At 40.7% G+C, this 25,176-nt stretch overlaps 3 protein-coding genes across 3 annotated transcripts; 1 reads left to right on the top strand and 2 right to left on the bottom strand.

Moving 5' to 3' along the window:
- Positions 1-4,551: 4,551 nt before the first annotated feature.
- Positions 4,552-6,556, top strand: si:dkey-242g16.2 (uncharacterized protein LOC336380 homolog). Its single transcript, XM_034229520.1, has 3 exons — positions 4,552-4,628; positions 4,740-4,830; positions 4,948-6,556. The coding sequence occupies exons 2-3, from the start codon at positions 4,817-4,819 to the stop codon at positions 5,954-5,956; spliced, it is 1,023 nt and encodes a 340-aa protein (XP_034085411.1). The 5' UTR covers positions 4,552-4,628; positions 4,740-4,816; the 3' UTR covers positions 5,957-6,556.
- Positions 6,557-10,653: 4,097 nt separating this feature from the next.
- LOC117554923 (phospholipase A2-like) lies at positions 10,654-11,492 on the bottom strand. The gene is made up of 4 exons (XM_034229519.1): positions 11,411-11,492; positions 11,169-11,316; positions 10,953-11,086; positions 10,654-10,842 (listed from the first exon to the last, which is right to left on the bottom strand). The coding sequence occupies exons 1-4, from the start codon at positions 11,457-11,459 to the stop codon at positions 10,724-10,726; spliced, it is 450 nt and encodes a 149-aa protein (XP_034085410.1). The 5' UTR covers positions 11,460-11,492; the 3' UTR covers positions 10,654-10,723.
- Positions 11,493-17,155: 5,663 nt separating this feature from the next.
- Positions 17,156-18,115, bottom strand: LOC117554926 (phospholipase A2-like). Its single transcript, XM_034229522.1, has 4 exons — positions 17,843-18,115; positions 17,601-17,748; positions 17,385-17,518; positions 17,156-17,274 (listed from the first exon to the last, which is right to left on the bottom strand). The coding sequence occupies exons 1-4, from the start codon at positions 17,889-17,891 to the stop codon at positions 17,156-17,158; spliced, it is 450 nt and encodes a 149-aa protein (XP_034085413.1). The 5' UTR covers positions 17,892-18,115.
- Between the last annotated feature and the right edge of the window lie 7,061 nt (positions 18,116-25,176).

The raw sequence follows: 25,176 nt of genomic DNA on the forward strand, positions 1-25,176 counted from the left end.
GATCCAGCGCACTTGCTATATACACAGGCTTCTTGCCTATCAGGGAAATAGAAATATCAAATATTTAGGCATATTTATTATTTATGCCTAATATTGTCGATTCAATTAAATATTCTTTCTTACTAATTATTACAATAATGACCTGCATTAGCTGCTGAGGTGTCGTCTGATTCTGGGATTATGCGCTTTCTCAGTGAGGTTGCAACAGCCTCCTTGAATTCGCCAACCACTCGCGACTCTCCGGGGATGGACATTAGGTGCCTTGTCAACAGGCTGTTTGTTACAGGCTGTTCCAAGCTGATGCATACATGGGTCTCGCTGCAAAGTGCTGTGGTTGCGCACTTGAGAGACTGGAGTGCGGGCAGAATGTCTTCGATAACCTGCCAGTTCTGATCTGTGAGTTCCAGGGTCCTTGCGTCGTTCAGTTTTGTAATGGTCCTGTCCGAAAGGGTGGCAGACACTACCCATCTCTGCTCGTGAAGCCTTTCAAACATATCACAAATCGAGTTCCATCTCGTACGAGAGTACTGAATGAGTTTATGTTTGGGGACTCCCAGTCCGCAATTGTGCGATTAGCAAGCACCATGTTACTGGCATTATCATGGACACATGCAATGATTTTTTCCGTTAAACCCCACTCTTCAGCAGCAGCTTGTAGCTGAGCTGCTATGTTCTGTGCTGTGTGTCGTTCGTCTGAACTGCGTGTCTGTAACACAGCACTTTTCATCTCCCAGTCATCAGTGATGTAGTGGCAGGTGATGGTCGTGTATGATTCTGTTGTGAGAGCGGTCCATGAATCTGTGGTGATGGCTACTTTTTCTGATTGACTAATGTCCATTTTCAGCTTTTTCACACCCTCTTCGTATTTTAGTTCAACCCTGGAAACGATAGTCTTACGGGTGGGCACCCTATACTCCGGTTCAACAAAGTTCATGAGTTCTCGGAACCCCTCTCCCTCAACGAAGCTCAGTGGTAGCATGTCCTTGGTTATCATTCGGGTAATGAGGGCTGTAATTATCTCTCTTCTTGCGGGGTCACAGTGCCGTCTTGCGCTGGTGAAGGAGGTGATGAGTAGCTGCTCCTGTCTTTCACTCTCGGGCTCCAAATTCACTGTTTTATGTCTTAATTTTAATTGGTTGAGCATTGAGCTAGTTGACTTATGATACACAAGTTTGACTTTGCATAGTTTGCACTCTACACCGCACTCACTAACCTGATCGAAATGTTTCCACACATTACTTCTTTTTGACGCCATGTCTGTTGTCTCCGTTGTTGAATAGCGGCAAAACTAAATCACTCCTGTCAAAATGTTTTTGAACTTTGCCGCCACACACGGCTGCCAAGCAGCGCTTATTGTTGTTTAAACTGGCCACTCATGTGTCGCGAGTGTTGACGGGGCGGGGGAGCACGCTCATGAACTGTTATAAGCATAATATGAGGTTTATAATATGTAATCAACTTAGGCATCACTCCAAACAACATTTTTTTAAAAAGAAAAATAAATTTTTAAAAATATTCATAACTCATATTCGAATACATGAATAATTATTCGAATACCTGAATAATTTCGAATATTCGATTAATCGTTCCCATCCGTAATACATACACGTCCAACAAGTGTACAACAATCATGTCTAAAGTGTAAGGAGCAAGGCAAACTATTACTAATGAATACGGAATTTCAAAGATTGCAAGGATGTTTCCAACAAGAGTATATGACAAACCGGTTCATTAGTTTGGACATGGTGGAATTCGTTTACAAGGTTTGCCCCTTATTATTATTAGGCCACTCTCACTGCCACACCCCTGTGTCCAGCCTATTGGAATGAACACAAACACTCCTTCACAACCACACACTCAACCTTAGATACACAATGGATGGTTAAGTATTTGTGCACCACCTCATTTTATTTGAATGACCTGTATTTCATTGAGTACTTTGAGCAAGCAGCCGAGATGGGTTTTCTCCACAGGGTGGCAGGCGTCTCCCTTAGGGATAAGGTGAGAAGTTCAGTCATCCGGGAGGGACTCGGAGTTGAACCGCTCCCCCCTCGCGTCGAAAGGAGCCAGTTGAGGTGGTTCGGGCACCTAGTAATCTAAGGATAGAGGGTGTCATTTTACTCATACTGATATTCTGAACAATCTGTGCTGTTGTATTTGCTGTAAAGTGTCTCTACTGTAGGCTATTTTTATTATATGTACAGCACTTTGGCTCGACCAAAAATCGCTTGTAAATGTGCTATATAAATAAAACTTGATTTGATTTGATTTAGTAAGGATGCCACCTGGGCGCCTAGGGAGGTGTTCCAGGCACGTCCAGCTGGGAAGAGACCATGGGGTAGACCTAGGACCAGGTGGAGGGATTATATATTTTCGCTGGCCTGGGAGCGCCTTGGGATCCTCCAGTCAGAGCTGGTTGATGTGGCCAGGGAAAGGAAAGTTTGGGGCTCTCTGCTGGAACTGCTACCTCCGCGACCCGACCACGGAGAGCGGGAGAGGATGGATGGATGGAAAGTCAAATTTAATGTCAATCTTTCAGTTTGTGTACAGAAAGATTGAAATAACATTTCCAACAATCCCGAATACAAAAATACAAATATACAAATATGTATAAAATATGTATATCCTTATATAAATACAATCAACAGACACATTACGATAAAACACAACAATCAATAAAATAACAGTTACTTCAATATCATAACAGTCACTTCAATATAAACCCTCACTAAGCAGTGAAAGAGCCTCCTGAAAGAGAGAATGTGGGACAAAAAAACACCAAATAAAAAAAACATTACCCCATGGGCCATATGCTTGTATTGTCATTTGTCTGCTGTCGCTAGAAGCTGGTTTATATGTTGCCCCCCATGAGGCTGGCGTACAGATCGAACAGAGGGTAGGTACACTGACTGCAGAGTAAGGAATGTGTCTTCGTCATTGCGTTGTGCCCTGACCTCACCTCTGTGTGAAAGTCTGTATGAAGAGCACACCAGACATTCTGAACAAACAAGTATGTCTACCAGTTACTCCTCCTGAAAGACAGAAGAAAAAAGGTCTTTATATATTTAGAATAACTGAGATGTTAGAAACGTTTCCTAAAAAAACTGTAACATATATATATATATGTTTTATCATATCTCTTCCAAAAGAAGAACATTACAAAGCACAATTTGGTAATAAAAAAATTGCAAATCTCATTTAAATGCTTTCTCATTTGACGAAGATTGGAAACAAATGTAAAGCATTGTTAAAAAAAACACTGTCCTATCTGCCTCTCCACCTTTTTTATCTCATGACAGCTCAATCATGTTCAGATTTACTATGTGCTCAGATCCCTGAAATATGGAAAATGGTTTAAAATTGTGAAGAGGCAAGTCCAACTGTGCAGCACAAAGCACATATATTTTAATTAATAAGAAAAAACACAAAATGTATGTGTGACGATTTGACTGTAAGGCCACACGTTCACAGTAAGTGCTCAAACAAAACATCCGGAACAAATTTATCAAAAAGATTGTTTCTTGTACAATAGCCAGGGTGAGCTCCGGTTTCAGAGCCCTTTACATGAACTGTATCTCTTCCACAAAACGTGATTATTTCCGGAAGTCTTGAATTAACCAGTTTGAAAACAACCTAAGTCGGCACGTTTAAAGTATATCTCCGGTACATCTATTTACAATGTTACAGAAATCAGGAATAATCCGTTGTAGCTGCATGGGGTGCAGCAAGACGAGAACTCCTACACCGCTTCAACCACTAGCCTGTCTACGGACCGGGGCAATACAAATGATTCCTAGAACAATAGCAATACCACAAAAATAAAGTCCATCATTTTGAAATATATCACAAGGCCTGTTTGTTCTATAGTGCCATGTGCAACTTTGCTTTGTAATACTGCATTGTAATGACCATTACAATGCAGTATTTAATAAGCAACTTGAAAAGCTGTGTTGGCAATTGTTTGATCATACTGGATTAATAGGTTAAAGTTTTCTGCTATTTTAAGCATTTTTCATATGCCTTCATTAATGTGTTAAAGCAGTCATTTGACCTTTCAGGGAATACATGTATTACATTTTCTGACTTGTCATGCCAGTTTGTTAAGCATTTCTGTATTGCATTGCATATTGCTTTTACTCAAATGCTCTCATTCGATTTAAAAAGTGACGTTAATCAGAATAACAATCTGTCATAATGCATGATTCGTATTGACTTGTATGTGTGGTACATACATGTGGGGCATGTGTGTACCAGAAATATATACATGTCAATACAAATCATAAAAATGAAAAAAGCATGTCTGAAATGTTTGCACAATTTGTGTTTGTGTTCAACTTTATTAAGGGCTCTGAGTTTGTTGTGAATAAAACATTCAGTACTTCCTGATCATCATGAAAGCAGTGCTCCATGAACGGAAATCTTCAAGTCTGCATGCACATTTTCCTTGGGGGCTGGACATAAACGAAGGAGCTTTACCTGATTGGCTGAACTCTATCCACATATTTCACAAAAGGTTCAGCCCCATTTCTAAACTCCTTAGATAAGCTCCGGAGAGAACAGAGACAGATCAGAATCACAATCCTTCTTTCTTTCACTGATCGGATTAAACCAAAGGTAGCTTCCAGCCTGTAAGTATACTTTGCATTGAAACATCACCTTGACATCTGTATTTTAATATATTTGTGTTCAATTCAGAGATCATATTAACTTACTCATTAAATATTATTTTCCTTTTACAGATAATCTTGAATTATCCACAGCCATTTGGCAACGACAACAAACTACACCACAGCGTAACACATTCAGTCCTTTGAAGATGAAGTGTGCAAGGTAAGCTCCCGTGCTTTCATTCGCTTAAGTGTAGTATAACTTATTTTAATTAAGTACTAGATCTGAGTACTTCTGACTATAAGTCTTATACTAACCTCATCATGTCTTCTTCTTCAGAGCTCTCCATGCTTTTGGGAGTCATACCCAGCCCCCTGCGATGCCAGCAGACCTTGCCGCATGTCTGACCCTCGGCCATCGCCAACATATTTATCAGCTGCTGTCCAAGACTCCTCTGAATCCCGCACAGCACCGTTATCAGCCGGCCAACTCTCTTCCACGGAGCGGCCTTAACTCACCTTGTTCCTCTTCCCCCTTCCATGCATCCTCCTCGCAGCACCCCTCTCCTCTGTCCTCAGAGCCTCGGAGCTGCTTCCGCAGGGTCAGCGGCTATATGAACAAGAAGCGCGTGGTCTTCGCAGATGCCATTGGATTGGCTCTCACTGCTGTACGTCTATTTATCTCTGAGCCATCTTCCCTTTCCTCAGAAGTGCTGATAAAGCCCACCTTCGCTAGACTGCAAGGCCAACAGTCGCCATCAAACAATCTGCAGCGCTGCAAGTTGCGCCTGTGTTTCCCTCAGCCAGCGTTCGACCACAAAGCCTTCCTCACACGAGGCATGCGTGTGCAGTTGGAGAGCTGCAACATCTCAGAGAACTCCTTGAGCGGCAAAGTGCTCGTCTCCCATGTCGGCATTGATGAGGCTGTACAAGTAAGGGTGACCTTTGACTCTTGGCGAAGCCACCATGACATCCCTTGCAAGTTCCTGCAGCAGCAGCGCTATGGGGGTTCTGATTTGAATTTGTTCACCTTTGACCTAAGCTTGCCAAAGAACATAGATCTGAAGGAGAGAGCTGAGTTTTTTGTGTACTTCAAGGCTGGACCTGGCGCAACAATACACTGGGATAATAACCAGGGACAGAACTACAGGGTGTTCGTGGAAACGGATGGATCCAATGGTCACCAAGAGGATGCTTTCCGTGGTTACACCACACTTTCACAATATCGGCCTATGCACACGACCCTCAGTAATCAGAACTTTACTGATTCACAGAGGAAGACCATCGACATCCAGAACTATTTAGATTCACAGTCTCTTCAGAGGGGTTTATCAGGCAGAGTCAGATAGTGGAGAGCAAAGGGTTCAGCCAGGCAGTGAGATCAGCCCAACCCCTCAACAGAACTTTGACAACATGTAAATAATGTCACTATTTCATATTTATTTAGAGTTACATTTTTTAAGCATACATGGACTTTCTAAAATCTCCAGCGTTGGTTGGTCTAAAGCCAAGCAGTTGATCACAAATAATTACTTGAAATGACCACAACCTCTTAACACCACAGAACCGGATGAAGGGACAAAGGATAATAATATAAATTATAAAATAAATATCTTTGTTCTATGAATGACATGAAATGTATGTTTGACTTTTGGTTCTAGACGTGAAACAAACAGCAGTTCCCTGATTAAAAGTCCCTTGTTTGACTCATCCTACCCAACTTTACCCATATCGTACCTGGGATTTCTTGTGTTCACCATGAAATAAGATCCTAAATATCTTCCATTTGCATTTTCAGTAACTGTGGCGGGGGCACGGGTTGAAATGACGTGCCAGCAACAATGAGTTGTGTCAAGAGGTTGTGGTCATTTCTGTGAGATCAACTACCCTGTTGAAATGTGAAGTATACATGCAATATTGTTCTGAATAAATCTATTTTTGTAAAGAAACCTTTCTTTCTCTTCTCTTCCTTGTGCAGAGGTTACATCCTAATCATCAAACACATGGCCTTTTAGAAATACAGCTTATAGTTTACAATGTTATGTTTTGCAGTCTTGCATGAACACATTCAGTCCGTGATTTTAAAGGCCATGGAGCGAAAGTAGAAAATGAACTACACTATATCCCGGCAAACTTTGTTTCTCTTGGCTCAAGCTCAAATGTCTGATGCGTCTTTTCATGTGCTACATGATTTGCATATAACATTCTGTTTTAGACACTCCCTTATCTGTTGTGAGAGCTAGAATAACATGCTGGGAACTGTTACTCTCAAACTGTTTTTGATTGGTATGGCAAATATTGAATATCCATGGCAGAAAAAAAGCGTGGGCCTGTGTTTACACGCCCAAGGGTGGAGTCATCATTGTTAGACACTGAGAAAGTTGGTCTGTCCGCTTTTTCTGTTCCTTTCTGTCTTAGTCATGTTTCTGTTAAACTTGTTTCTTTGTCCACAACCTACTCTCCAGGGAGTCCGCCCTGGACCGCCCTTTGTGAACTAAAGTTGATGCACCATAAATGGAAGCACATGTAAAAAAAAAATCGTTTTTAAAAAACTGAAAAACAAATTAACCAAACCAATTATGCTTTACTTTTTTATGTCAATAAAGCCACATCAAGATCAAGATCTTAATTAACACATGAGAAAAAGTTACAAACAATAACAAAATAATCAGAAATCTGAATCAGAAACAGGTTTATTACCAGGTAGGTTTACACGCACGAGGAATTTGACAAAAGTAGGCATCACAATCATAAATCTTAAATCATAAAATCATCTGGAGCAAAAGTTAAAGCAAAGTGGCTTTTTTATACTACTGCAAGAATGTTTGATGATTTATTTGATCTATTGTGGATGCAAAATAACTATGCAACTATGTCTAATATGTGTACGTATGAACTGTAACAAAGTAACAAATGCACTCTTAACAATATCTAAAAAGTAAGGCAAGGCAAGGCAAGTTTATTTATATAGCACTTTTCAACACAAGGCAATTCAAAGTGCATTACAAAAAATGAAAGACATTAAGAAAATGGCATTTTTAAAATCAGTCATTAAAAAGAAAAGCTAATAAAATAAACATTAAAAGAAAAAATACATGGATAAAAGTTACAGTGCAGTTTAAGATATGAATAGTTCAATTAAAAGCAGCGACAAAAAGAAAAGTCTTCAGCCTGGATTTAAAAGTAGTAAGAGTTGCAGTGGACCTGCAGGTTTCTGGGAGTTTGTTCCAGATATTTGGAGCATAATAACTGAACGCTGCTTTACCATGTTTAGTTCTGACTCTGGGGACAGAAAGCTGACCAGTCCCTGAAGACCTGAGAGATCTGGATGGTTCATCATTTAGCAGGAGGTCAGAAATGTATTTTGGGCCTAAACCATTCAGTGCTTTATAAACCAGCAGCAGTATTTTGAAATCTATTCTTTGACACACAGGAAGCCAGTGTAAAGACTTCAGAACAGGAGTGATGTGATCCACTTTCTTAGTGTTAGTGAGGACTCGAGCACTGGCGTTCTGAATCAGCTGCAGCTTCCTAATAGATTTTTTAGTGAGACCTGTGAAGACACCATTGCAGTAGTCGAGTCTACTGAAGATAAAAGCATGGACAAGTTTTTCCAAATCCTGCTGTGACATTAGTCTTTTAATCCTAGATATGTTCTTTAGGTGATAGTAGGCTGATTTAGTAACTGTTTTAATGTGACTGTTGAAACTCAGGTCAGAGTCCATGACTACACCTAGATTTCTGGCTTTATCTGTTGTTTTGAACATTGCACACTGAAGCTCAGCGCTAACTGTTATACGTTCTGCCTTGGCTCCAAAAACCATTACCTCAGTTTTATCTTTGTTTAATTGGAGAAAGTTCTAACATATCCAGTCATTGATTTGTTCAATTCACTTACTCAGTGTTTGAATTGGAGCATAGTCTCCTGGTGAAATTGTTACGTAAATTTGTGTGTCATCTGCATAGCTATGGTAACTTATTTTGTTGTTTTTCATTATCTGAGCCAGTGGTAGCATGTAGATGTTAAAGAGAAGAGGCCCCAAGATGGAGCCTTGAGGAACCCCACATGTCATATTTGTCAACTCAGATGTGTATTTACCTATAGAAACAAAGTTGTTTCTGTCCTTTAAGTAGGATTCAAACCAATTTAGAACTGTTTCCGAAAGTCCCACCCAGTTCTCCAGTCGGTCTAGTAATATGCTGTGGTCAACAGTGTCAAACGCAGCACTGAGATCTAATAATACTAACACTGAAGTTCTGCCACTGTCTGTGTTGAAGTGGATGTCATTAAAGACCTTTACAAGAGCAGTCTCAGTGCTGTGGTTTGGACGAAAGCCTGACTGGAACACATCGAAACAGTTATTTAAATGCAAGAAGTTACTCAACTGTTGAAAAACAACTTTTTCAATGATTTTGCCTAGAAATGGGAGGTTTGATATGGGCCTGTAATTGTTCATTACTGAAGCATCTAGATTATTCTTTTTTAAGAGCGGTTTAATGACTGCAGTTTTCAGGGCCTGTGGAAAAATACCTGAGTGAAGAGATTTGTTTACTATATGAAGTAGATCTGAGGCCATGCAAGGCAAAACATCTTTGAAAAATCCTGTTGGAATAATATCAAGGCAGCAGGAGGAGGATTTCAGAAGTAAGTAAAATAATAAAGTAAAGTAAATCAATTTTAAAGAAGTTATACCTTGCTGAATAAGGGTTATCAGTTCACTCATCCTCCCCCTAAACACATTTTTGGCATCATAGTGTTACCAATCATAACAACAGCAATGTACATATAATCACACATATATAAACACACAAGGGGGAAAAACCCTTTCGTGGGCAATAACTATTTGTCTCCGCACTTGTCGTTTCTCTGGTTTTTATCTTGTTTCCAGCAGCAGCCACAGCTGGCGTGCGGCCAACAGCCAGCTCCCAGCTTCCAGCTGCTGGTGCTCACAGTGCTGTTGCTGAGTGCTGTCTGCACAATAGCCTGCAGACCGATCCAGTGTGCTGCAGCCACAGCTGTGAACACAAAGAGGGGGCTAAAAGTACGAGCACACAGTGGTGGCTAGCTCCAAATAAGACACTAAGCTGCAGAGACTGAATCCACCTGTAAACATCAGTTGTGTGAAGCAACGAAGGACACATTATGGAAATAATTACAGTAATTACAAGTGTACACGCAGTTGAAATTGATTGTTTTGTTAGCCAACATGGCTTGAATTATTGCCACAAATTGTAGCTCCTGGCAGGATTAGTACATGATTAAAAGAGAGCCTCCCTAACTGTACAATGGCAGCCATTGCATGGTTGATTTGCATACTGTAAAGTAGGGCTGGGCCAAAACTCAATATGATGATTCACTGTCCTTCAATGGAACAAATGGAACCTTTTTATGATGAAATTATATTTTGAGGTGAAACATTACATTACTTAAATTGATAACAATAATAAACATATATTGATTCAAAATTACAAAGGTGATCTAAATATTTTGTTGAAACAAAATAGCATCCAGATCTGAATGTGATTAACAAACTGGATCCTACTCGAAAGCTTCTGCAACCTTTATGTATTCTGTGCATATAAACTTAGTCAATATATAAAAAGGTTCACTGCAAAACTGCTTTGTTCATTTCACAAATTAGGCCGGAAAACATGTTATATGATATGAAATAACTTATATGTGGTTAATAACATTGTGCCAGCCCTTCTACAAACCTATATAAAATATTTGTTGGTACATTTGTTGATATTTTTGGAGAAACCGTTCCCTCAAGTAGTTGGAGGAAAGAATCTTTCTACATGCTATCTGAAAATGCAGCAAAGTTTACAAGGCATTGAAGTATCTAAATATGAATTCTTAAAAAAATGAAAAAGCTTATTGGGTGAAAAAACGATTTAAAAAAATGCTGGTTTTTTTATATATACAAGCCAATATAACATTTTGGGACTTTTACAGAAAGATGTCAAATGTCTATGCTGTACTGCTGTTTTAATGCTGAAAACCAAAGGTAGACTATAGTGCTCTAAATACCATGTGATGTTATAATGAGATCCAGATGAATGTGTCTTTATTTTCAGGATATCCTTACAATTACATACACAATTACTGTTACTGTTCAGTGACAGCGGTCGCTGGGCAGGTGCTCATGCTCAGGGTTCCAAGGCGATACGCCAAAACACTCTGCGGCCTTCCTGTCGCACTCGCAGATGAACATCTCACAAGCGTTGTTGTCACCTAAGGATAATGAAACAGAGAGCATTCTGAGTACCACAAGGCAGACAAACAGTCCTATAAAGTTAAAGTACCAGAGAGTCATTTTGGTCCTGTTGTTTTGGTGTACTCACTGTCGCAGGAGACCTTATTGTTTGGCTCGTCGCAGCTGTAGCTGTAGAACTGGGTGTACGGGTTATTGATGATGAACCAGCACTCAGGGTGTTGCATTGCTCCGCTGTAACACAGATCGTGCACTTGGCAGCACCTATGGGTCAAGTTGAATATTAAACAGACTGGACAACGTAGTTTTTTCAATGTCTTGAGTATAACGCAGAGTGAATCGTGACCTATCCACATCATCCACAGGTGTGCCGGAGCCTCCCTTTCCACAGAAGCAGCCGTAGTCAGCGTAGTCGAAAAAAGGCCAGCTATCAGGCATCACACACAGGATCATCCTCCTGAACTGAGTCAGAGCCCTGTAGTCCAGTGAGTGGGCTAAAACGCAACAAAAAGACACAGTTTTACTCAACAACAAGCTCTATCTGTTCACAACCACCAAGATGAACAACTTTTGTGGAGTTGTACTCACTGACAGAGAGGCCTGCAGCCAAGAGAAAAATAACCTGTAGGGTATTCATCCTGTAAGTCACAGAGAAGCTCTCGGTCTTACATCAGTGCCTCTTTTTATATCAAGTATGGGACCTCGGGGGCTGCTCTGTCAGCTGTTTGTACTACGCAGGGTCTCATGCCTTCAAACACAAAGGCAGGTACAATTCTCACACCCTCTAAACCTTGGACTCTGTGCCTGTGTTTGATGTTGTGTAACTAGAGTTGCTCGGCCTTGGGGTGAGGGATCCATGGGGAGCTTGTATAACCATTAGGGATACTAGATACTAGTACTATCTTCAAGACTCATCCAAAGAAAAGTTTCTAAATAAATCTTGGTTAAAATAGGTGCTCTGTGAGAACGTTTTTGTCGCTTATGTAATACATTTGCTCTGCTTCCATGCTCTAAATGCAATGTTTAGCTTCATAACACACTTGACAACTATAATTTCAATGGTCTGCCCTAAACATGGGGTTGTGGGTCGGAAAAAGTTTAGAAACCTGTAAATTGTGTTTCTAGGGTTAGGGTTAAAGGTCCCATCATATGCTTTTCTGGTTATTTCCCGTCCCCTTGTGTGTTATGTAGCTTCGTCTGCATGTAAAAGGTCTGCAAAGTCACAAACCCTCAAATTACACCCTTTAGCGAGTAAAACTCTAACACAGAAAAGACGTGTCTCTGCTGCCCCAGAACGCCTCGTTGTAGATTTTCTTCCGGGGCCTATTGACATCATTAAGTCTGGACCAATTGTCACACAGCTATAGAACAATAGGCACACCCTCTGCCAGGGCGGACTCCCGAGCAGCTCAGCCCCGCGAGGCTCCCGGAGCGGACAGTGTGAGGTGGATTTCCCGCTGTGTTTCCCTGGATGCTGGATATAGACTAAGTGCCATCGTTAGCGGGACATTACGGAGCTCATTAGTCCGTCCTGCAAGGCCCCCGGAGCGGACAGTGTGACGCAGCAACCAGGAAACAACACCAGTAATCCACCTCACACTGTCCACTCCTCGAGCCCCACAGGGCGGACCAGCGAGCCCCGCAACGTACCGCCAACACGGCACCCAGACCCCACGCAGCATTCTCATCTGTTTGTCATTATTGGTGTCATTTTCTAGTTGCTAACAACTGCCATTGTAAAACATAAACACTGATGTTCAGCTGTAACGGTGGTTGACTAATCAGAACAGAGTGGGTGAGCTGACCAATCAGAGCACAAACTGAAATTCAAATGTCTAACACGAAACCACGGAGAGCACCCAAACTGGACAGCACCATGGTAACGACCTGTCAAACACAAGGCTGCCGAACCCTAAAAGCATTTATTGCTTTATTGTCTATTGTACTCTCAATGGCACCATCCTTTATACAATGAACATCAGTTAAGAGGCTTTCAACAAGCGATTGTTAACAAGTTTACTGAGGTCATACCAATTAGGGTAATTTCCTCATAGACTTCTATAAAATCAGACTACTGATCTAGAGAAGTTGCCCCCTGCTGGCTTTGAGAGAGAATACAGGTTTAGGGCACTTTCCCTTTGGTTTCACTTTTCAGACCCAGAGGGTGACTCTTGATTAGAGCCCTTTTTATAAGTGGCCATCAGTAAACAGCATTTAAAATAAGAGATGCAGCTCAAACTGTGTTTATTAGAGGATAACTTCACATTTAAGAAACAAACAACAGCATTTCAGTATATTGAGGTAATGATGGATGTCTATAAGTAACTAAAGTCAAATGTATACAGAAATCAATATACATGCATCTGTGAATGCATAAATGTTATATTCATCATTTTCTAATCAGCCAAGTCTCCTCAGCAAGTTGATCTGTGACCTGTGAAAACTGACATTTTGATATTTCATGATGAAGCATGAATTCCTGATTTTCCAGTTGTTTGTTGTCACTGACAACGATCGCTAGGTAGGTGCTTGTTCTTCGGGAGCCAGGGGGTTCTGCCAAAACACTCTGCGGCCTTCCTGTCGCACTCACAGATGAACATCTCACATTCGTAGAAAAGATGATCAAAAAGCCAACAAAAAAATCCTTTAATTAAAAAAGTATTGAATTAAAAAAATGTATTCTCATTGACATCTAAATATTTGACCCCTGTTAGAATTACCCAATACAATAGTATAGTGATACAATTGGTGGGGGAAGTCATATTTCTGCAGGTTTAATAGTAAATGTACTATTTAAAAAGATCTTGTGAGAAGATAATTCACATTGTTTGGGTGTACTCACTGCCGCAGGAGACCTTGTTGTCACAGCTGTAGCTGTATAATTCGGTGTAGGGATTGTCAATGTATGGACTCTAGGATTCCAACAGCATATGTTAAAGCATGCACAATTCTCACACTTATTGAACCCTGAGCCATGTTTGGTTTGTTGGTGATTTGTCTATACTAGAGTTCCTCAGCATGGGCTTATGGATCCATGTGCAGGGCTGAACAGTAGATATGGAAATAGGAGTTTTAGTTATGTTTTAAAGGCTTGAAATATATCAACAGCTTCTCGTGAGGGCTATGTTTTATAAAAGGTATTTGTGTCTCTACATGATGAGTCATTGGTAGGATGTGACTGGTACAGCACAATATAAAGGAATGTAAGGATTGGAGGTTGTCATTAACTTTAGTATTCTCCTCTCATGCCACTGTATAAAACCTAATAAAATGAACAGCTGAAACAATAAGCAGATTAACTGATTGACAATACATTTATTGAACAAATATTTTGATAATTCTTCTGTATGCAAAACCAACAATTTTTTCTGCAAACATAGTAGGTCTTTAAGCAAGCAGACATACATATGCATTGTAACTTTGGTCTGTAGCTAATTATGATATAATGTCTCACTATTGTACATTTGATAAACATTGAAATCTACAGACTAAGCCTTAATTCAGGTTAACATTGGTTGCAGTTCTTTGTGCAAAATGAGTGGAAATGCATTGTTAAAATGAGCCCAGCCTCAAACAATGCCAAATCAAATATAAAATCCCTTATAGACATGCATTTATTAGTAATGATGTTTATTCACAGGGGCCATTTCTCTGCATTGGGTACTTCTACTTTTAAGTATTTAAATACAGTTTTCATTATTAGATTTTAATACTTAAAAAAACTAGCATTCAAAGTTAATATCATTAGTTAAAGGTGGGGTAGGTAAGTTTGAGAAACCGGCTCGAGATACACTGTTTGTTATATTCCATGGAATGCTCTTAACATCCTGATAGCAATGAATATCTTGTGCTTTGACAAAATATCCATACAAAAATGTCATCTATGGAAGCCGTAGTACTGTAAAAAGCACGACCAATCATCTGAGCCGGCCCGGTTAAAATAACTGGATGGCCTACCTGCCTGTCAGCCTTCCATCTGGGCACAAACTTATCTCGTGCCCTCATTGGTCATGTGCGCGTTCGTGTTGGAGGAGGGGCTCTGGAAGGAAGTGGCAGATTTTTTCCGGCTGTGTATTTTCAAATTCTAGCGCACTCGAGCTGGTTTCTCCAAAATTACCTACCCCACCTTTAAGGTTTTAGCTGTCTGAAATTTGGTATATGATCTGCTTTAATTCTCTGGAAAATATAAATGTTTACAATGCTTAAATTCACATAACCACTCTAAGCTGGTTGTAGCTTAAACATGGGGTCATAGGTCAGGAAATGTTGAGGAATCCTGTTCAAACATGTGTTAACATTATTGTTGGGGAATATTTTCCAAGGCCCATAACTTTGACCCAGTTTATCTGTTCAAACTGTCCTGACTGAGCACACGCACCTCGTAACCTTGGCTGCTGTGCTCTCAGTGTTCTGTCTCCCTGTTCCAGCTGATAGAGGTGTTATGATTCTATGTTAGTTTAGTATGTTTCCTGAGTCGGTGACTCCCACTGCATTGCTGCTACACATAAGTTTCCCTTACAATTATTATGTCACTGAATGTCTTATTTTACACAGCAAGCAGCATGTACCCTAATGTCCATTATAGAGATAATCATGGGACCGGTCTGCAAGTTGACATATGTACAGAGACGTGGAAAATCCCAGAGTTAAACGTGTTGGTGATATGAACGCTGATGATATGATGAGCACTGGGATCAGAGTGTTCAGAAGTACATGTACTTTACAGAGGCAGGAGAAAGTGTCCCCGCACATCTGTGAATTCACATCAGGTAGTCTTCTATTTTTATTTATGAGCCACTATCACAATGTAACTTTAAATGTGGGACTGTATTTAGTATGAGTTATAAGAATATATACTTTTGTTTTGCTTGTAGAACATACTTCTGTTTATAGTCCACATATTTATACTGTATATTAGTATAGTCATTTATTCAACTTTAAAGTATTTATTTTTACATCTTATTTAATATTACTTAATGTTTTTGTCGCTGCATTTCACTTGCACCATTGTGCCACTTGCACTATTTTTTTCTTTTGATGTCTTAAGTAAATTGTATGTTGGACTGTCGGAGGAGCCTGGGACTTAAGCTTTGTATTGCCAAACTACTCTGAAGCTGAGTAAATAAGACAATAAAGCATTTGAATATTTTAACTGTCTTTGATGGAGCATATTTTCCCCACTCAATTAATGGACTCTTCTTGAATTAACGTTGGTATGAATATTTAAAAAGAAAGACCACACTTTCCCTTACAAATTTATTTTATAGGTATTTATTCTGCTAAAATGTTAACCATTCCAAAATGAGGGAATGTTCTTTTTTTTTAATAAACTTTACTAACAATATGGATGTATTTTTGAGAGGCCAAGCATAATCGACTTCAAATTATAACCAAACGACGACTGATTGATGCCACCTGTGTCACTAATTCCAGAGGTCTTCCCTGATTGGCCACAATCATCAGGTAACAGGAAGTAAAAGGTTGACTCCGCAACAAAATTGAGGCAGGCCTGTGTGTTGAGAAGTTTTTACCTGAGCATTAGTTTGCAGAGGACTCTCGGCGATACACCTACTGAAATTGTTTGTCGTTTATTTGTATCGCCATTTTAACTTTATATCGGCAACTGCGTTATGATCCAATCCCTACTCACTCTAGCAATAAACTCAAGCACCACATGGTGTTTTAGTACTTTATTGCCAGGCATATTTCAAATAAACGCTTTAAGTGGCAACAACTTGATTTTAATGTTCAACTTATTGGCAAAAAGCTGCTTTGAACAAAAAATTATTTTTGGTATATTTGTTGATATTTTTGGAGAAAACCGTTCCCTCAAGTAGTTGGAGGAAAGAATCTTTCTACATGCTATCTGAAAATACAGCAATGTCTTATGTTCAAGATAATCAAAGTTTACAAGGCATTGAAGTATCTAAATATGAATTCTTAAAAAAATGAAAAAGCTTATTGGGTGAAAAAACTATTTTAAAAAAATGCTATTTTGTTATATATATACAAGCCAATATAACATTTTGGGACTTTTACAGAAAGATGTCAAATGTTCTGAGTCTATGCTGTACTGTACTGTACTGCTGTTTTAATGCTGAAAACCAAAGGTAGACTATAGAGCCCTAAATACCATGTGATGTTATAATGAGATCCAGATGAATGTGTCTTTATTTTCAGGATATCCTTACAATTACATACACAATTACAGTAATCAGCACAGGTTGGGATAAATGGATTGGTATACGTCACCATATACTTTACGTGAAAATGTATAAGGTGAATATTTATAGTAAGAAATCAACAAATTAACGAATGGATCACTTTTTCTGTTCAGTGACAGCGGTCGCTGGGCAGGTGCTCATGCTCAGGGTTCCAAGGCGATACGCCAAAACACTCTGCGGCCTTCCTGTCGCACTCGCAGATGAACATCTCACAAGCGTTGTTGTCGCCTAAGGATAATGAAACAGAGAGCATTCTGAGTACCACAAGGCAGACAAACAGTCCTATAAAGTTAAAGTACCAGAGAGTAATTTTGGTCCTGTTGTTTTGGTGTACTCACTGCCGCAGGAGACCTTATTGTTTGGCTCGTCGCAGCTGTAGCTGTAGAACTGGGTGTACGGGTTATTGATGATGAACCAGCACTCAGGGTGTTGCATTGCTTCGTTGTAACACAGATCGTGCACTTGGCAGCACCTATGGGTCAAGTTGAATATTAAACAGACTGGACAACGTAGTTTTTTCAATCTCTTGAGTATAACGCAGAGTGAATCGTGACCTATCCACATCATCCACAGGTGTGCCGGAGCCTCCCTTTCCACAGAAGCAGCCGTAGTCAGCATAGTCGGAAAAAGGCCAGCTATCAGGCATCACACACAGGATCATCCTCCTGAACTGAGTCAGAGCCCTGTAGTCCAGTGAGTGGGCTAAAACGCAACAAAAAGACACAGTTTTACTCAACAACAAGCTCTATCTGTTCACAACCACCAAGAGGAACAACTTTTGTAGAGTTGTACTCACTGACAGAGAGGCCTGCAGCCAAGAGAAAAATAACCTGTAGGGTATTCATCCTGTAAGTCACAGAGAAGCTCTCGGTCTTACATCAGTGCCTCTTTTTATATCAAGTATGGGACCTCGGGGGCTGCTCAGTCAGCTGTTTGTACTACGTAGGGTCTCACGCCTTCAAACACGAAGGCAGGTACAATTCTCACACCCTCTAAACCTTGGACTCTGTGCCTGTGTTTGATGTTGTGTAACTAGTGTAATGGCAATTTCCTTTTCCTATGTCCTATATATTTTTGCCGTTACTTTCACAGAAGGGTTGAAAAGTGATCCAGACGCAGACACAAACAGATGATTTTCCGGTCCTTAGTTGTGGTTTATGATGATGTTTATTCGTCTTTACATACCAGGGTTAATTTAGCGTTCTAGTGATTCTATGAGCATCTGCCGGGCTGGTGGAATCGGTATGCTCTTCTCCTACTGTGTCCACCCCTCTCCTGTCACCTATGACCTCCTTATATACACCCGGTGCAGCTAAACCCCGCCACCCAGTGTTCATAAATAATATTGCACTATACATATAACTTAAATAAACTGACACACCAACATCACCCACAAAATGGCTCCTACACACCGGCCCCTAATTGGCTTTAGTATGAGAAAAAAGACAATTACCAATAAATAATAAAGGAGCTATACAAAAGGTGTGTATGTGTTAGCATGTAATTCTTAAATAATTTGTAGTTTATTTTCTTCTTCTCCCTTATTTTAAGGGTCATCGGTCTTTGCTGTTCTTTATGTCTCAGCTTCAAGAGTGTCATTTTTACTTTAAGAAGCCAGGCTACAGCAGTCTTCAGTTTTCTCCATGATGAGAAGTGGTTTATCAGAGAGTTTGTGGGGCTCAATGAATCTTTGACAATGACGTTCATTGTGATGTCCTGCTTGATTTCTGGATCATTGCCAGGGATATCTGAATCCACATGAGAGTTTGGCCATTCTCTGTCTGGCTTGGAGAGAAACTCAGGTCCCTTGATCCATCTCCTACAGTTTAAGAATTGGTCTGCCTTTAGTCCTCTAGAGGCTTCATCTGCAGGATTTTCCTTTGTTCCAATATACCTCCATTGTGATACATCCGTGGCATCCCTTATAAGAGAGATCCTGTTTGCTACAAATGTTTGAAAGCGTTTGTTTTCGTTTTTTATGTATTTTAGCACGGTAGTGCTATCAGTCCAGAAGACGGATTGGTCCAGTTGCAGCTGTAATTCGTTCTTCAGCATTGTGTCGATTTTGACAGCCAGGACTGCTGCTGTAAGTTCCATTCTGGGAATTGTAACTTGTTTCAATGGTGACACTCTGGATTTTCCTGTTATGAATGAAACATGCACTTCTTTGTTATCATTCTCCAGTCTTAGATATGAAACAGTGCCGTAGCCGCTTTCACTAGCATCAGAAAAGTGGTGCAGTTGTGCATGTCTGACATGACCAAAGCTTGTTGGCTTCATGCACCGGTCCACTTGAAACTCTGCCATCTTATTGATGTCTGCTAGCCATCCTGACCATTGTTGAACTAAAGCTTGTGGTATGTTTTCATCCCATCCAAGTTTCTTCCTACAAAGCTCCTGCATGATCAGTTTGGCTGGTAGGGTGAATGGTGCCAGAAATCCCAAGGGGTCGTATATAGAGCCGACAACAGACAAGATGCCACGTCTTGTATATGGTCATTCTTGTGCAGCAATTTTGAACTTGAACACATCCGTTTCAACACACCAGTGCAATCCCAGTGCTCTTTCCATTGGTAGCTTGTCCCTATCCAAGTCCAAGTCCTTGGTCTCTTTGGTTCTGCTTTGTTGTGGAATGGATGCTAATACTGCACGGCTGTTGCTGATCCACTTTGACAGCATAAATCCTCCCTTTCGACAGAGAGCAATCAGTTCTCCTACCATTTTTACTGCTTCTGACTCAGAGGGCATGGATTTTAGGCAATCGTCCACGTAGAAGTTATTTTTAACTGTGTCTACCACATCTGCTGTAAAGTTATCTTTGTTGTCCTCAGCAGTCTTTCTCAATGTGAAGTTTGCACAACTGGGTGATGATACTGCTCCAAAAAGATGTACCTTCATCCGGTATTCAGCAAGATCCCGTTGCACATCACCGTTGGGCCACCACAGGAATCGCAGATAGTCAATGGCTTTGACACCTTAACCTGATGAAACATTGCTTTGATGTCAGCCATTAAGGCAACTGGTTCTTGTCTAAATCTGATAAGGACTCCAATGAGTGAGTTTGTTAGATGTGGACCCTGAAGCAGTTGGCAGTTAAGTGATGTTCCTTTGAAGACAGCACCACAGTCAAAGACCACCCTTAATGTTCCTTTCTTCGAGTGATATACCCCATGGTGAGGTATATACCAACGCTTGTTATCACTTGGCTTTAGCTGGTTTACTGGTACCATTTCAGCATAATCGTTGTTGATCATTTCCGTCAGAAAGGAAGTGTATTCATCGTGAAATTTCTCATTTTTTCCAAACTTGCGTTTCAGGCCTTGGATACGCTGCTCAGCGACACATCGGTTATTTGGCATGCTAGGATTTTCTTGTCTAAATGGTAAGTCTAGGCAGTAGTGTCCATCTGTGGTTTTTGCAGAGTGATTCATAATGTTCAGGAATTGTTTGTCTTCTCTGGACATTTCCTCTGTTTCCTTACTTGTATTTTCATTGAAGTCATGATTGTATTGTTTGACCAATAGCTCCTCTAGGTGTACCATGGATATCCGATTGACAGTAGCAACAGGGTGGCCATTAGCATCTCTGCTGTCGTTGCTTCCTTTTAGGGGACCATAGAAGACCCACCCCAGTAGGGTCTTTACAGCGTACGGTCCTTCTCCTTGGCTATTGATCAGCTCCCAAGGTTCCAATACCTTAGGAGAATTTGTCCCAATGAGTAGGTCAATGCCAGAAGCAATTTCATTAATTTTGATGTCCTTTAAGTAAGGCCATTTTTCCAGATCTTCTTGTAGAGGAATATTGTGCTTGGAAACAGGCATGGTTTTATGTGTAAACACATCGGATAGTTGAAGGAAATTGTTTTCGTCCAGACTCGATATTTCCAAACCTGAGATATGATGACTAGACACAATCTTTCTCTGATTCATTGTCTTTAGGAGAATGTTAGTCCTTTGTCCTGTAAGGTTTAGCCTCCTCATTAAACTTTCTGTGCAAAAGGTGGATGAACTTCCATGGTCCAGAAATGCATAAGTTTGTAACACTTTGTCCCCTTTGTGGCTCTTTACTTGTACTGGTACAATGGAGAAGATGGAGTTTTCATCACCGGCCCCAATGTGACCACATGTATGAGGTGAGATGACACTATTACTTTCCATTGGCTTCCCATTCTGTTTTGTGTGTTCTGCTTCCTCTCTTTTGCCTTTTTGTTCAATGTGGAGTATTTCAGGATGACTTTGATTGCACACATAACATGTCAAACGACTGTGGCAGTGTTTGCTCATGTGTCCTATTTTTAGGCATCCAAAACACACCCCTTTTCCTTTCAAAAAGTCAATTTTTTCTCTGTGTGTTTTCTTCAGGATGTGTGGACACTGCTCCAATGAGTGACCACTTATTCTGCAGAACAAACACAAATGTAGGGAGTTGTGGCTTGATGGAGGTATTTTCATTCCATTCGTTGTTACATGTTCTAGCACTGGTGTTCTTGGGCAGGTAATAATTGTTGCAAAACTACTTCCCCTTAGGCTTGGTTTTCCCTTTGAAAAGGTAGAGATAACAGTTTTGATAGAGCAGTTGGTTTATCATCCTGGATGCTTCCAAACAGAGGATCTGACAGTATCTTCACTTGCCTCTCTATGAAGCTAACAAGGTCAGGAAATGTAGCTCGATGCCCACGCTCTTCCTGTAGCTGACATGCTCTATTCCTCCACTTGTCTCTGAATTTGTAGGGTAGTTTCTGAAGTATGTGTTTCATGTTTGAAACAACATTCATTTCATCCATATAGGTGAGATGTTCCATTGCATTGCAACAACCTCTTAGGAACAAAGAGAAGGCTTGCAGTGCTTTCACATCTTCGGCTTTGATCATTGTCCAGGTAAATGCTTTGTTCATGTATGCAGTGGCGATCTTATGTTCATTACCAAAGTGCTCTTTAAGCAGCTGTTTTGCCCTCTGATAACCTTGAGCTGGAGGCAGATGTTGGCAGCTGCGCACTAGGTCCTGTGGTTGTCCTCTAGTGTATTGCTCTAGGTAATGCAGGCAGTCACTTTCATCATTAGTTTTCCGCTCTACTCCTCTTTCAAATGCACGGATGAAAGCTTCAAACTGCAATGGGTCACCGTCATAAACAGGAATGTCTCTTGGAGGTAAAGTAGAAGTGAGATGTTGTTGAGCCAGCATAGCAGTGTTGTCATTTTGCCTCTGAATTAGGTTATAGATGTCACCTTGATTACCATTGTTGATTACAGGTGGTGTGATGTCAACATGTCCCTGCACATGTGTCTGTATACTTTGTCTGGGAATAGAGGTTTGGGCTTGATGAGGCAAGAATTCAGTGGCCTGTACGTTACATCTTGCTGTAGGGTTTCTGTAGTAAGAGCTCATCCCATCTGATGCTCTAGAGGTGTGTCTTGATCCCATGCTGAGCACGTTTAGCCTGGCATTGGCTTCTGCCAGCTTAGTTTGTATATCCAGTTGTTCCTTTTTCCGTTTCACCTGTTCTTCCTGTTGTTCCAACTGTTGTTTCTGGTGTTTTAATTGTTCCCCTTCTACATCAAGCTCATGTTGACTGTTCAGTGCTGCCGCCCTTTCGATTAAAGCCGCCCTTTCTGCCTGGGCTTTAATTCGAGCAGAAGAGGTAGATGATGCGTGTGATGAACCAGGTTTGTATTTTGACTGAGGGTGTGATGCATTTGAAATGCTGTCATCAGGTCCGATGTCATCTGAGCTGACACTTTGTTCTATTGCACTTCCCACAATAGAGTGTCTAATTGCCTGTCCACTCTCAGATAACCACACATTTGCATCTTGTATAAATCCATCAAATATATGCATCTTTTCTTGCAGCCACTGCCTTTGCTTTCCCATTTCTTCTTCAGGCAGTTGAAGGTCAGTTCATGATTTGTGATTTTCTTTTAGTTCATCACACAACTTCTTAAATTCAACCAGTTTCAACTGTATTTCCTTTGCATTGTCTTCTGAGCTCATAAGCTCTTTCAGTACTTCCATTAACTTCTTTACTTGTTTGTAACTGAAGTTTCTTGCTTTTTGGCAGTTTGCAATAAACAATTCCAATCCTTTGGCAGTGTGAGTGATAATCCTTTTTTCTCTCACAGATTGCAGCCCAACAGCGCCTTCTTGTGACGTGACGTCAGATGTCACAGACATGATTAATGTTCACTGTCCCTTTAAGTTTCGTTCTCAGGAATTGTCCGTTAGCTGACAGCGCGCTGTTTCAAACAGCTGACAATGTTGCAGCACCACATCCATTTACTAAGCCATTGTCCAATACAGCTTAATATCTCTTTTACAATCTACTTATCACGCTGCACGGTGCACATACCCGGCCGCTTTCCCAGTCCTCTCTCAGCCTCTTCGGTCCTCGCAGGTGGGAACAATCTCCAGCTGATTGTGCCGTGTGCAGCTGATCCGTGATGAGAAATCGATGGTGCAATAATCCAATTATTTGTTTTCCCCGAAAACGATCCTTAATCCAATTTGAAGTGAATCCAATTGTCCAGTTTCACTCAAAAGTGCGATTCCACTTAATGTAATGGCAATTTCCTTTTCCTATTCTTTCACACACAGTGACGTCACAGCTACCCACAATGCAACGCGCGCCATATATTTTTTTATAAAGACGCCATTTTTCTGGAGGTGCAAAAATCCTGGGAATGCTAATATAAACAGTTAGCTTATGTAGCCAGGCAGAGCGCACTAGGTTTTTTTTCTGAATTAACGACCGAAGAAATCGCTGCATGTCTTCGGATTACATCTCTGGACTTGAGGGGTGTGCTCTAGGTCGTTACCAGCGTAAACTAGAGCTGTGTGGGTTGTTGGATGTACAATGTATGGAATTACGACCCTCAAAAGTGGCCTTCGGTCGATTTTGGCTGCATCTATGTCTATCTTCTGGAAACACCAGGTGAATACCCCACTTGTCACAATAATATTATCATGCCAATGCATATATGTGGTATTTTAGAGTTGACTATATTGATTAAGGCAATCGACTATGATATTCTGTATGCACCTCGCGTGAAATGGTTGATACCGGAAGTACGGTGTTGCCCTCGGCCCAAAACCCGTATGTGTGTGTGAAAGAATATATTTTTGCCGTTACTTTCACAGAAGGGTTGAAAAGTGATCCAGACGCAGACACAAACAGATGATTTTCCGGTCCTTAGTTGTGGTTTATGATGATGTTTATTCGTCTTTACATACCAGGGTTAATTTAGCGTTCTAGTGATTCTATGAGCATCTGCCGGGCTGGTGGAATCGGTATGCTCTTCTCCTACTGTGTCCACCCCTCTCCTGTCACCTATGACCTCCTTATATACACCCGGTGCAGCTAAACCCCGCCACCCAGTGTTCATAAATAATATTGCACTATACATATAACTTAAATAAACTGACACACCAACATCACCCACAAAATGGCTCCTACAACTAGTGTTGCTCGGCCTTGGGGTGAGGGATCCATGGGGAGCTTGTATAACCTATAGGGATACTAGTTGTTGTTATCTTCAAGACTCATTCAAAAAAAGGTTTCTAAATAAATCTTGGTTGAAAAATGTGCTATTTGAGAACGTTCTTGTCCCTTATGTAATATATTTGCTCTGCCTCCATGCTTTAAATCAATGCTTTGCTTCATAAAACACTTGACAACTTTAATTTCAACTTCCGCCCTAAACATGGGGTCGTGGGTCAGAAAAGTTTAGAAATATGTAAATTGTGTTTCTAGGGTTAGTGTTAGGTTAACATATATTGTATGTTTTGCTTTGTCATTTTTCTTCTTAATCTTGGTGATGACAGTGTATTTATTTTGGAACCAGATGAGTCAAATGGGAGTGAGGATCAATATCACCTAACAAACAGTGAACTAAAAACGTTAAGGTGACCATTAATGTACCATTACATTTCATATACTACAAACTGAAATTCAAATTTCTAACACGAAACGATAGTTACGGCTGTAACTACGGTTCTATGAGTCCCCGGATAACCGCCAGAGGCGGTGCTTTAGCACTGGATGTGTCCATCGCGCGCATGCGCAGCTCGAGTACCAATACCAACAAAGTCACCTGTGACCCACGTGACACCGGCTATATCAGCCGGTGTCGTCAGTG

This window comes from Gymnodraco acuticeps, unplaced genomic scaffold (genome assembly GCF_902827175.1).
Source record: "Gymnodraco acuticeps unplaced genomic scaffold, fGymAcu1.1, whole genome shotgun sequence".
Taxonomy (NCBI): domain Eukaryota; kingdom Metazoa; phylum Chordata; class Actinopteri; order Perciformes; family Bathydraconidae; genus Gymnodraco; species Gymnodraco acuticeps.